This window comes from Camelina sativa, chromosome 12, assembly GCF_000633955.1.
Source record: "Camelina sativa cultivar DH55 chromosome 12, Cs, whole genome shotgun sequence".
Taxonomy (NCBI): domain Eukaryota; kingdom Viridiplantae; phylum Streptophyta; class Magnoliopsida; order Brassicales; family Brassicaceae; genus Camelina; species Camelina sativa.
In genome coordinates, this window is record NC_025696.1 from 16,259,087 (window position 1) to 16,273,360 (window position 14,274).

The window sequence follows — 14,274 nt, forward strand, 5'->3', positions numbered from 1 at the left end:
GTTATATAAAGTTATCATCGTTTTGTCCTAAAAGATGGTCCGGAATCTCAACTTCAAACTATAATATAATTGTCTCTTTCGTTATAGTACAAATATATTCTATAACAAATACATGTATATATATATAGTTAAAAATTGAAATCAAGCTTAGAGCATTCATGAAGACAATTATTATTTTTTGCTAAGTTAACTTTTAAGAATTCTTTTACTATTCCCTCCGATTCAAAACTAATTGTTTTTAAGGTTTCTTCACAGAAATAATTAAATTGTCAATTTTATATATCCTTTCAATATATATATATATATATATATATATATTATTGATTAAAACATTAAAATAGTTGGATTAAAATACTTTTTTACCAAACATCAAAATTTTAATGATAGTTATTATAAAACCAAATTTAAATTCTAAAATGACAAGTAAACAGAAAGAAAGGGAGTATTGTTATAAAACTCGCATGCACTATTAAATTTATCAACTACTATGAGATTTAGGATGTATTCGTTAATATTAATTGTTGTCTTTGTCAAACTTAATCCAAGTGGAAAAACGTGGGTTAGCTTTGTAGGCAGAGACATGGGTCATGGTCGGGGGAACGAAGATATTACAATTTTGGGCAAAAAACAAAAAATGGAAATTAGAAGAAAATTTGTAAAAGTAAAATAAAAGGAAATAAGGATCCCTTTTTTATCCTAAAAATTACTGTACATGTGAAAATGTCTTCATACACAGGAAAAAAACAAATAGATATGATGTTATAATATCCACATGTAGAAGAAAATGGTAAATCTACTCTCAAACAGTTTTTTTCAAGCTTTAATGAAATGATGGACCAAAGCATATGTCAGGATTTTAAAATTATATGAGTGTCGAACATCAGTCTCATACATCTACAATGGAAACCGAAAACAAATAATAATCTCTTTCAAAGTTCTAAAGGAGCTCTATGCTTAGCTTAACCAATAGAAATTTCTCTCGTGTATATTTTTAATATTACTCCTAAATTACAAAATAGAGAGTTTAATTCCACTTTTGATTCGCAAACTTATTACCAAACTTAAATTTTGGGTTATTTAAATGTTATATATATATATATATATATATAAAGAAAATACATTTTTCTTATCTATAAACTTTTTTTTGTGAAACCTACATATCTATTAATTTATTTATGTCTCAATTATTCTCTTACGTAAGATTCTTAACAAATCATATGCATAAAGTAATATCAATTTCTGTTACAAATTATATATTCTGGCTTAGTGGTTTAGTTATTTTAGGCCGTTTTCTTATTTTTATGTTCAAAACCAATCAGAATAATTTGAGCTAAATACAGTGCGTCCTGGTTCAAGTACATATATATTTAAATTTGGAAGGACTAGATGATTTGCGAGAAACCAGTGATAACATTACACTAGGAGTTGATACAAACGAACAAGTGTCCAATTCAAGTCTAAAATAATGAATATCTTATTATATAAAATATTTAAAAGTAAAGTAATATCATTGCAAGAAGAAAACAAAAAGAAAAAGAAAAAAAAATCTTAAGGTAGTCAAGTATTTTTTTAGCTTTTAATATTTGATTTACACATATAAGAAAAAAACATACACACAAGAATAATTGCTTCGTATTTGGATGTATATATTAGAAGAAGCAAATGAAACTCTCACACCCCAAAATACAACCAAAAAAACAAACATTTTAGTTTTATAATCTTCCTACCAAAATTTCTCTCTCTCTCTCTCTCGTTACATTAAATTTCTTATAGATGCAAGAAGACTCTTCTTCCCTCGGTTCACAACGTAACCTCCGGTCACCGGCGCCGGAGAGAACCGGAAAGAGTTCAAAGACTAAAAATGAGCAAAAGGGTGTTTCTAAGCATCCGAGTTTTCGTGGGGTAAGAATGAGACAATTGGGGAAATGGGTGTCTGAAATCAGAGAACCAAGAAAGAAATCAAGAATCTGGCTCGGCACTTTCTCAACGCCGGAGATGGCGGCGCGTGCACACGACGTGGCGGCTTTAGCCATCAAAGGCGGCTCAGCACACCTTAATTTCCCGGAGCTAGCTTACCATTTGCCAAGACCGGCAAGCGCAGACCCTAAAGACATTCAAGAAGCCGCAGCAGCAGCAGCTGCAGTTGACTGGAAAGCACCGGGGTCTCCTTCTAGCACGGTGACGTCATCTCCGGTCGCTGACGACGCTTTCTCCGACCTCCCTGATCTTTTGCTTGACGTTAACGATCACAACAAAGTCGATGGGTTCTGGGACTCGTTTCCTTACGAAGATCCTTTTTTCTTGGAGAATTATTAGCAGGCAAATTCTTGCCGGCGAATGAGTTTTCCGGTGGGTTTCCCGGTAAATAATGAACCGATGTCGTTTTGTACTTTTTTGTCTTTGTTGGGAAATTTCTTTCTTTNTTTTTTTTTTTTTTTTTTTTTTTTACGTGTGAGTAAGTTTCGAATGTGTGATGTGTAAAGTAAGTACAGGCTATTTAATTTCTTTTTCTGTACAAATACGTACGTAATTACCAGAAAAGTTTCTTCATTTATTGGGATGCTATCTTCCATATTCATTATTTAGGGGCCTTGACCTTTTATTTTCACATCTTTTAGTTCTGTGACAGAGACTATAAACTTTACTCCATAGAGCCGGCAAAGAATATATACACATTTAGGGGTTTTGTTTCGTTAAACTAGTTATTATGTCTTTCTTTCTTTCAGTTTGGTATAACTCAAGCAAGAAAAATAAAGGTAGACTATTATTAGAATCGACATATGTAATCGAGATATACTAACCATTATGACACCTTGTATATATGTTATTCGTTATGTACTCGTTCTCAAAATCACTTCTCATTTATTCGAAGGTAAGAAAAAGTATATCATGCATTATATTTTATATATATTGGTGATTGGTCTAGTACTTCTTTGTTTTATGACATTTTATTTATAATGATAGTCGATGCAAGATACCCCGAAACATCTGTTCGGGAATACTTCAAAAACATAACTCTTTTTTTAGTGTTGAGGAGTCGAAATCTATATAGCAGCCAAAGTCACGGCAGGTAGAACAGATAATACTACAAAGAGAGAAAATGGCAAATTAGTACAAGATGGACAAACTTGATGGTCTTTTCTGTCATTTTTTAATTTCCACTTTCCACTTTTATTTTCTCCTTTTTTCGTATCATCTTATTGGCCCTTATAAAGTTGAAAAAATTAAAGGACCCATTGGCCCATTTCTTAATTAAAATGTGTTTGGTGTATTTAATGTACGTTTTTAGTTAGTACTGATTTTCATTCTTCTGTTCATTTTGTGTCCTTATTTTTCCTAATCATTGTATTATTTTTACCAAATTTAAACGAATTTTTTATAACTTTTTTAAATCAGTTCTCTAAAATTTATATTCTCCCTGTCCTAAAGACTTTTCTTTTTAAGTTTCACATCAAACTTTTCGTTATTATTTCTACAACTTTAAATTTAATTAATGAATTTTATATGTAGCAAACTGTTCAAACTCTTTAATGAACTATAAAATATTAGTTTATTTATAAATGAAAAGTTACCAAGTATGCACTTTTTTCATAATATAGTAGTTTTTGAATCACAATCCCCCTTTTAATAAAAAAGAAGTACACGACTTAGTTTTCGTAGACTTTATATTTTTAATAAATAGTTACAAATAGGTTATATATAGGATATACATTGACATGTGTCTCTTCATATAGATAACTCTTCATATAGATAATAATCCATAAATCCATATTCCATATAGCAAACGGTTAAACCTAAGTATTCCAAATTGTATTTAGATATATCTTTGGTAACAAATAAAATCGTGGAGCAAACGGTTACACCTAAATATTCCAAATTGATAATTGATATATAGATCTTTGGTAACAAATAAAATCGTGGATATTGTAAACTATATTTACGGAAGATTTAACTCCTATATCGTATTTTTTCCAAAGATCTTTAAACAAGATATTACAAATTTAATATCCACAGATTTTATTGATAAACCACAACGATAAACAAGTTATTAAAGGGGATAAAAATATTACATTTTAAAATCTAGAATATAAAATCATATTCAATGGGTTCTAAAATCCTCTTTTTAATAAAATGGAAGTACACAACATAGTTTTTGTAGACTTTATATTTTTAATAAATCGTTACAAATGGTTACAAATAGGTTATAGATTAATCCATATATTAATATTAATAGTTACACCTAAATATTAGGGATATTCTAAATTGATAATCCTCTTTTTAATAAAACGAAAGTACACAACATAGTTTTTGTAGACTTTGTATTTTTTAAGAAATCGTTACAAATGGTTACAAATAGGTTATAGATTAATCCATATATTAATATTAATGGTTACACCTAAATGTTAGAGATATTCCAAATTGATAATTGATATATTAATGGTAACAAATAAAATCATGGATATTCCAAACTATATTTTTGGAAGATTTTAGTCCTATATCACGTTATTTCCAAAGATTTTTAAATACAGTATTACAAATTTAATTTTTACAGATTTTATCGATAGACCACAATGTTAACCAAAGATAGATTACGAAATTGATAGATTGATTGGTTACAAGTTAAATAGTGGGTTACAAGATAGATTACGAAATAAAATTTAACTACTGTTATAGCACGGGTACTTATCTAGAATCATTAACAATATAAAACTTACAAAATATGCACTTTTTTCAAGCCTTCATATTTAGCATATAATTTTATTGCATAATGTTTTATCCAAAAAAAACTTTTAAAACAATCATATAAATTATATTTTATATAAAAATACAATATAAATAAAATAAATTTCAACATGTGCTCTAGTACGGGTCTTAATCTAGTTCATATATACTAATCGCCAAAACATATAGACAACCAGATTTATTTACCGTTTTAATTAGATGTCTATAGGGGGCAAGATGCATTGTAAACTAGTGTACATTTTGTTTGAGAATTATATTTGAGTGTTGACTTACAAGTATTATATACTCTTTTGTTTTTATAATACTTGTAAAAACCAAACTTGTAGAAACCAATTGCGTGAGATTTTTTTTTTGTTGTTGATGGTATAACAAACATATTGAATAAGATGTAGACCGAATGATGCCAATCCGAATAATTTCGAAAACTGATAAAATAAACTTTGTAAGGCGGATTTTGTAATGAAATAGAGGAATGTTTTCGAATAAAACTTTGTTTTACGTGCATTTGCACATGTCAAAACATTTTCCATGTTATCACTGTTCTCAGGACTTCTTTTATACGTTCTATCAAAAAAAGAAAAGAAAAGAAGGTGAGCTGGCTTTTCTCGTATTCTCTTTGTCCGTTTGTAATCATTTTGTGAACACTTCTTATACCTTTTTTTTGGAAAACTTCTTATACTGTAGTTTTTCTTTCGCTCAGTATCGTTATTGTAAAAGTAATGGATATATCTACATTGTTTTGTTCCAAATATATATATATATATATATATATATATATATCTAAATTGTTATGGGTTTTAAGAGGTTTAGTCAACGAAATTGGTGACTAGTTGAATCAGAAATTCAGATATTTTTTAGCAATATATTCATTATAAATTTGAGTATTTAATTTTATTTTTGTAAACTATATATTAGTATATTACAGTATATAAAACTTAATTCAAATGTTTTAAATCAAAAGATGACTGAGACAGTACTTTGTGTCGCGAATTAGAACACGCTTACTGCTTGTTTTGCACGGACGCTTGATGTTGATGCTGTTCTGTATTTAGCAGCAAGTGTCGAAGCAATATTATGCTAAATAGTCTTTTTTTTTTTTGACAATCACTAAAGAGTCTTTTAGATAATTGATTTTAGTAGAAAATATCATACAATGCCTTAGTAAATATCCTTTATGTGGGAGGGTATGAACCGTGCATTGCACAGACCACCAAATTAACATCATTGTTAAATAATAGCAACAGATTTGAATATGATTGAGCTTTGATGCTGCATTACATATGTTATTATTTATTAATTGATGTCATGTCAGTAAAGATTTTCAATTTAATTATTTAATTGATTTGATTATACCGAATTGTCATTATTTAATATTGCGTCTAGAAACTAATCTCATGTTCATGTCGGCTATGGTAGCGTGGTTTCTTTTTTGTTTGACCTAAGTGGCTTCTTACGAATAAAATAATAATCAGATATTAATTATTAATTTACATTTCTACTTAGTTGTATTTCTATTAATAGTTTGATGTTTAGAAAACCTTTTCGTTGCGAGAGAGCTCATATATATCTTCGGGAGTGTGAAAAAAATATGTTTGCAGGATGGAGAATTATTCTTGTGGATGTAAGCCTTTACGTTTCACACAATATTGGAGGCCAACTTGTGTTCATACTACTACTTTGAGCTAATTTTTGCACATACTTCTTAATGATTATTATATTTTTGATACTAATTACATTTTTAAAATTTATTATTTTTGTTGTATTGATAATTTGAGAGTGGATACAACATATAATCATTTATTACTTACTCAAAAAAAGAAAGCTACCTATATATGTAGGATTTGAAAACGCAAGAGCTATCGATATGTATGGAAACTGAGACAAAAATTAAGACAGGGGTTCTTCAAAATAAAAATTCTTTATTAGATAATCTGTTTAGTAAACTTACAAGTTTCACTCAATCAATTATCTAATCTCTCATGTTCATGGATCTATACACAATCCAAGAACCTCTCAAGACAAACCCCTTAGTCCCCTTAAGCGTTATGCTTTCCTACAAGAACCCACATAACCTTAATGTCTAAGAATTCTCTTGCTCTTTTGTGCTAACCTCTACAAAGGCTTAGGCCCCCTATTTATACACAATAGGTCGTAGCCATACAAGCTTAAATTCCTATTATAATCCTAATAGGAATTGCCAAATCTCTTTGCAAATTTACTTTTCTTTTATGGAATAGGAAAGTCTTCTTCATGTTTCCTTTTCTACCAAACAGGAAACTCTTCATGCTTCTAGACTCTTCTCCAAGCTTCTAGTCTTCATAACTTTCATGGTTTGAATACTAATCGCCTTAGCTGATTTCCTTATTTCAGCTCCATGTTATCTGCTTCGTTGAACTACTTCTTGTAGTACTCTGAACTAGTGCAGCGACTGCATCAACATCCTTGCGTTTCATAAATGTCTTTTTCTTTTTCTTTTCATCTTGTTGTAAAACTCAGTTAAGAATACATCAACAATCTCTCCCTTTCTTACTGAGTTTTACAATCCAAGCTTCACACAACATAAGCTTCAACTACTACTTTGATGATCTCCAAACTCTCCCTTAATCTCCAAGTAAATATCTCTGCAGCATCTAAAACTCGATCTTCATAACACCAACAATCTCCCCCTTGATGATTGAGTTTTAGAACCAAAACACATACTTAATGCTCAGATGAAAAAGTCATTATTTGTTTTACATCTGCATCACTTTATTGTATTATGTTATCTCCCCTTTTTAACTTTGTGTGTCTCTCAAGCACAATATAATTCCAACAACGAACTGAAGATCAAACACCATCTTCTTCTCCCCCTTCATATGAATCCATAGAAAGAAACAGATCATAATTTGCAGTTACGGTTTAAAAGATATGGCAAGATTCCTATGACAGATCCAGAGTGAGACAATCCTGTGAGCATCCAACTTCAGAAGAGATTTTCTATCAACTATAATGAATCCAACAACGTTCTTTATATCACTGAAAAGATCTTGCTCTCAAGATTCTAGAACATTTTCCAGACGTAAGATCCGAAATTTGCAGCCAAAGAAAACGAAGAAGAGATAACCACATCATGAAGATCATGAAACAGCAAATTTTTCTTTGTCTCACTGAATTTTACTTTCTTTTATTTTTTTTTATTTTCTGGGCTTTGGCTTTGATAATGCAGACCATATATTCTCTTCTTATTTCTTCTCCCCCATGGATGTAGCTCTCTCTAATAACTTGCAGAGACAAACATTGGATATGATTTTGAAAGATTTCCTTTAAATCCAAGACCATATCGATCAGTTTTGCCAATGTTCAGAATATGATCCAACTGTTTTGTGCCATTATTAAGCATTCTCAAATTCTTTTGAGTTTCTTCAAGTTGTATTCTAGCTTGTAATGCTTCTTCTTCTTTCTCTATGGCATATTTTTGTATTTCAGCAACCTTAGCCTCTAACTTGAGTTTCTCCCTTGTCAACACTGAATTCTCCTCAGTTAGTTTAAGCCATTTATTATACAACATTGTGTAGTTGACACTCTCTACCTTGCTGCAATCTTCTGTTGCAGGTTCTGTTGTAATTGTTGGTTCAATTACAGTTTCAGTCCTAGCTGCAGTCTCTATTGCAGTTGCATTCTCTGATGCAGACTTAGGATTTTTTACACATTCACGTTCTTTTGCAGTTTCAGAGTCAGTTTCAGGTTTCTTCTTTTGCTTGAGAATGATTCCAATAATTCCTTCTCTTTTCTTAACACTTTGTAGATTGCTCCAGGTTTTTGTCATATGAGGTGAACTCCCATCATCAATAATCTGATGTTCCTTCCTCTTACACATTGATGCCATCTGATACAGATCAGATTTCTTCACCCATATTTGATTATGAAATCTGTTCCATGAAAATTTTCCTTGATCTTTGAGTCTACTTACTCTTTCTCTAAATCTGTAGCAATATGCTTTTATGTGACCATTCTTCCCACAAAAATAACAACCAATATGTTTGGTTGTATTACTTTCAGATTTGTATTGATTTGGTAGAGAAACACCTTCAGGTACAAACTTGATTTGCACTGTTTGAGATCCTTCTTGTCCAATATATCCCAAACCTCTGTTAGATTTTCTTGTTCTTGTAGAGACATTATGCTTGTCCTTCATTAATGTTACATTTTCTTGTTTGATTTTCTTTGTATCACTCAATTCAATCTGCAGTGACTTGACAAGTGCATCAAGACGACGCTTCTCTTTTATTAAGGTCTGATTTTCTTTTCCAATCTTAATCAGTGTTTCACGCACCTCCTTGTAACATTCTGTAAATTCATCTACCTGTTCCCCTTCAGATTCAGATTCTGAAACTTCCTCTCCTTCAGCAAATGTAGCGACTCCCAAGAATGCACCAAGCTTATTTAGTTCTATTCCATTATCATTATCTTCTTTTGAATCATCTTCAACTCTCAGTTTAGACTTTTCTTTTCTACGTTTCTGATCATTACCACATTCTAGCTGAGTGTATCCAATACCTTTGCACATAAAACATTTTATTTCTCTTCTTTTGATTGTAGGACAATTATTCTTATAGTGTCCATATCCTCTGCACTCATGACATTGCATGTACGTCTTCTTGACAGCTTCACCATTCTCTAGATTATTTTTGATCAAGCTGAACCTCCTCTGACCTAATTCATGTTCTGCTTCTTTCAACACTCGACTAAACTTCTGAGCCAGCAAACCAATCGAATCTTCTTCTTCTACTTCGTGATTCTCTCTTTCAAGAGCAAAAATGTCTCGTTTATTCTCACCTTCCAGTTCCATCTCATGAGCTTGAAGCATACCAACCACTTCTCCAAAGCTAAGATTTTCTATGTTATGAGACACACTCAAGGCAGTCTTGTATGCCATGAATCTTGTAGGAAGACATCTTAGAAATTTCTTCACCAATTTCTTGTCTTTGTATTTTTTCCCAAGAGTCAATGCTTCCTGAGCTAAAGAACTTATCTTTGAACTAAAATCAGATATTGACTCATAGCTTTCCATCTTTAGATTTTCAAATCTTGAAGCTAACATGTCTTTCCTTAAATTTTTCACCTTAGTAGTTCCTTCAAAGTGAGTTTGCAAGATATCCCATGCTTCTTTTGCTGTTTCACATCCTTGAATCAGTTCAAACTGGTTTCTTCCAACATTATTGTGAATAGCAGAGAGTGCTCTGGCATTATATTTTGATTTCTTCAATTCGTCGTTAGTCCAGTCTTTCTCTGGCTTAGCAACTTCCACTCCTGATTCATCCTTGATTTTTGGCTCTTCCCACTTTTCCAATATTGCTTTCCAAGCATATACATCAATACCTCCTATAACCGCCTTCATCTTTGATTTCCAAAAACCGTAGTTTCCATCACCTAATATTACTCTTGAACCGAACTCAAGTCCATGATAGCTCTCCATCTTCTCCACAGGATCTCACCTATATGTAATCTCACAAGTGCCGCTCTGATACCAATTGAAAACGCAAGAGCTATCGATATGTATGGAAACTGAGACACAAACTGAGTCACAAACTAAGACAGGGGTTCTTCAAAATAAAACTTCTTTATTAGATAATCTGTTTAGTAAACTTACAAGTTTCACTCAATCAATTATCTAATCTCTCATGTTCATGAATCTATACACAATCCAAGAACCTCTCAAGACAAACCCCTTAGTCCCCTTAAGCGTTATGCTTTCCTACAAGAACCCACATAACCTTAATGTCTAAGAATTCTCTTGCTCTTTTGTGCTAACCTCTACAAAGGCTTAGGCCCCCTATTTATACACAATAGGTCGTGGCCATACAACCTTAAATTCCTATTATAATTCTAATAGGAATTGCCAAATCTCTTTGCAAATTTCCTTTTCTTTTATGGAATAGGAAAGTCTTCTTCATGTTTCCTTTTCTACCAAACAGGAAACTCTTCATACTTCTAGACTCTTCTCCAAGGTTCTAGTCTTCATAACTTTCATGGTTTGAATACTAATCGCCTTAGCTGATTTCCTTATTTCAGCTCCATGTTATCTGCTTCGTTGAACTACTTCTTGTAGTACTCTGAACTAGTGCAGCGACTGCATCAACATCCTTGCGTTTCATAAATGTCTTTTTCTTTTTCTTTTCATCTTGTTGTAAAACTCAGTTAAGAATACATCAACAGGATTTACATCTAACATTTCTGAAAATTCAAATTATGTTGTGATAACTCACTTACATGTATACACATCTATCTACCATGAACATTGCTAATGTATGTATATTTCTCCGTAAAAATCAAGAGGTTTGTGATGTTATGTATAAAACTGAAAAAGAAACTCATTCGAGTTTGTTCCACTTCTGATTTGATTTCATTGTATGTAATTTTTGAGGATATACAATTTGGTTTACAGAATTATTTTATTGAAAGAATGTTCATTCTAGAAATTTTTTAAACTTTACGAAAATATTATACTGAGAAAATGTTCACTATAGAAGTTAGTTAAACATTTTTTTATAAAACCTGGATATTTAAATTTGAAATGGGAGATATAGAGAATAACTGCGGAACCGCGTTATTCGAAAAAAAAAACAGCAGAACCGCATTATACTGTGTAGTTTCGGTCTTCATTCGAATCCTAACTCGAAAAATCAAAACAATTTAGCAGTTTTTAATTATTATTATTAGCACTTACTAATCTTTTTTTTTTTGGTCAAACACTACAAGAAAAACGAGTATTGATAGCACTTTAGTATAGCGTTTTATGTGTTTATGCTATGGTTGGTTTACGTCTATTTTTTTATAGCGTTTCTAAAATGATAAACGCTATGAATAATAAAATTTTGTTGTCCGCCCAAATTTTAATGAAAATTTTCCCCAAAAACTTAAGTTATCCGCCCAAAAAGAAGTAATAATTAAGTTTAAAAAAAAAATTTTGACCTAAACACTTAAACGACACACACAAATACACAATCTTATCTCCTTCTTTCAACACACAGTCTCTTCTACGAGAAAAACCCAACACGGTCTCTTTATCTTCCCATTAATTCTTGTTCTCTTCCCTAGCACAACAATCCCGCTTCAGATCTCGGATCCAGCCATATCATCATTTGAATCTCCTCCGAGTCCTTTGTCTCAAATTCCTCAGATCCGAATCCAGAAACATCGCTTCTCAGACTCTTCCTCCATCCTTGTCGTCTTTGTCTGTGTTGCCTCCATGGCTCCATCATCGTTTCTTAGATCTGTTGCCGTTTCCACATCTTAGGCAGTGAGTTTGTCCCTAATTCTTCTTGGTGTTTGAGATTTTGATTTAGGGTTCACCAATAATCTGGTTTTTGGGAGTAACGCGAAAGGAGAGTCTCCAAATTACGAGAGTGGGCGGATCTTTCAAGACCACACAACCACAACACTCGCCACAGGTTCGTCGGATCTCCTCTCAACCACGCTAGCGATTCATAGTTATCAAATCAAAATCATGGTTTCTAGATCTGTTTGGCGAGTGTTTCTATCTGTAATCAATCTTGTTCATCTCAGTTTCGATTCTTAAAGGTTGGTTTATCAGTAATTGAATTGTGTTCTTATTTGTTGTAGGTTTCGATAGGTTTTAATTTCAAGTCATGTGTTTGTTCAATGGTTTTGTGAAATCTGTGAATTATCTTAGTTTTGTTGATTCCGTGTTTGGTTGCTTATGGTTGAAATCGTGGAGAGTGAACCAATGTCTAATACCACACTCATTACATTTATGCGCTTTTGTATATTGCTTCAGTTGCTTAACTAGTTTTTAGTAGATGAGTGAAATTGGTTTTGGTGAAATCAGGTAAAAGGCGTTTCTGATGGCTCCTCTTACTCTCTCTGTTGATGTGAAGAGCTCTTCTTCTTCGACTTCTCTTGGTAACCAAATTCGGTTCTTCTAGTGGTTTCATTATTGACTGTGAAGTCTTTTTTTTTCAATTCTTTTTTGCGTATTGATTGTTGTTGCAGATGTATCAAAGATAATGCAGAGTCCACAGCTCAGAAAGAGCAAAGGCTTTGCATCTGTTAATACCCAAGAAGACAAACCCTTTGATTTCTTCCGCTCTCTCTTTGGTTCGTCTCTCTTTTTGCCCTTTTTCTTTTTCTACTTACTCTTTTGCTTCATTTGCAGTTTTGATGCTCTGATTCTCATACGTGGAAAAGATAATTTCTTTTTATGCTCATTGTTAAACATTGTGTTTTGAAAAATACTACCCTCATGATTAGACTATGTTCCTGAAATCGGCAGCTTCAGCTGTCTTACTTTTAAGAGTGGTTCTAGATTTGATTTGTTCATATATTATGATAGGGTGTTGTGCTAATGCTTCTTTGTTCTTTATGTGTTTGTATGATTTTGTTGCAGGTTGAAGCTGATTACGTAATGATATCAAAAAAGTTTCAAGAGTGTGGAATTTTGACTCGATTGTAATAGTTAATTAACTTAATTTTGACATATATACAAAAATTGTTGTACTTGTAAATTTTATAACTAATAATATTCATTCTTTTTTTACTTGTAAATTTAAATTGGGTTTTTTGGAATTTAAAATTAGGTACTGGAATAAAATGGAAAATATAGTAATATTAGAAAATAAGATTTCAAAAATGCTGCTAATGATATCACTAATAACAAAACAAATATGCTATTATAAAATATTTAATTGCAGACAAAAAACGCTATTGTAAACGACAATTCTATAGCGGAAAAAAAAACGGTATCTAAAATGTTAAACCTACAATGACGGGCACAGATATAGCGTTTGTTAAAACACTATCGTATTGATAAATAGCGTTATTCAGACGCTATTGAAGCTCAATATTCTTGTAGTGAAAACACTTACTAATCTAAATGAAACACGACGATGTGATATGACAATGATGACGAAACTAAATTGGGATAGAGGATCCTAGGCCTCTAGGCTCGAAGACCACCTTTTCTCCTTTATTCTTCGTACTTTTCTTGATAAAATAATAATAAAAAGAGCTTTGCAATCTCTATTAAAATATGTTGAATCGATGTGGTTTGTCTATGGAAACAGTTTGTATAAACGATTAAACTACAGAAAATATAATTTGAGAATATATAGTCACCTTATGACGAAAAAAGTAGACTAATACAAAACAAATAATGATTAAAATTAAATTTGGACTTAGTGGAATCAGTTTATGTCTTCTTCATCTATTGTTGATTACTTTTTAAATGTTCTTTATATTCAAACTCTTAACTAAACAACTGATTTTTAGAAATCAGTGTATGCAACAATTTTACCGTACATTTCTAAATCATAACAACATATATGTTGATTACATAATCAGTCAATTATATGCTTAATTATATACATCAAGGAAATTTCATCTTTATATATCATACTATTAACTAGAATTGACATCTCCACAAAAGAAAACACTAACCAATAACCACACAACGATAGTAAATACTATATAGTATACTTTTTATCTGATCTGAATAGGAGTTATCATGTATGTCTAGTGCGAGATACATTAGGT

General features: G+C 31.5%; 2 protein-coding genes across 2 annotated transcripts; one reads left to right on the top strand and one right to left on the bottom strand.

Annotated features, from left to right (window-relative positions):
- LOC104731910 (ethylene-responsive transcription factor ERF039-like) lies at positions 1,643-2,554 on the top strand. Its single transcript, XM_010451421.2, has one exon. The coding sequence runs from the start codon at positions 1,774-1,776 to the stop codon at positions 2,314-2,316; it is 543 nt and encodes a 180-aa protein (XP_010449723.1). The 5' UTR covers positions 1,643-1,773; the 3' UTR covers positions 2,317-2,554.
- Positions 7,997-10,198, bottom strand: LOC104733569. Its single transcript, XM_010453139.1, has one exon. The coding sequence runs from the start codon at positions 10,196-10,198 to the stop codon at positions 7,997-7,999; it is 2,202 nt and encodes a 733-aa protein (XP_010451441.1).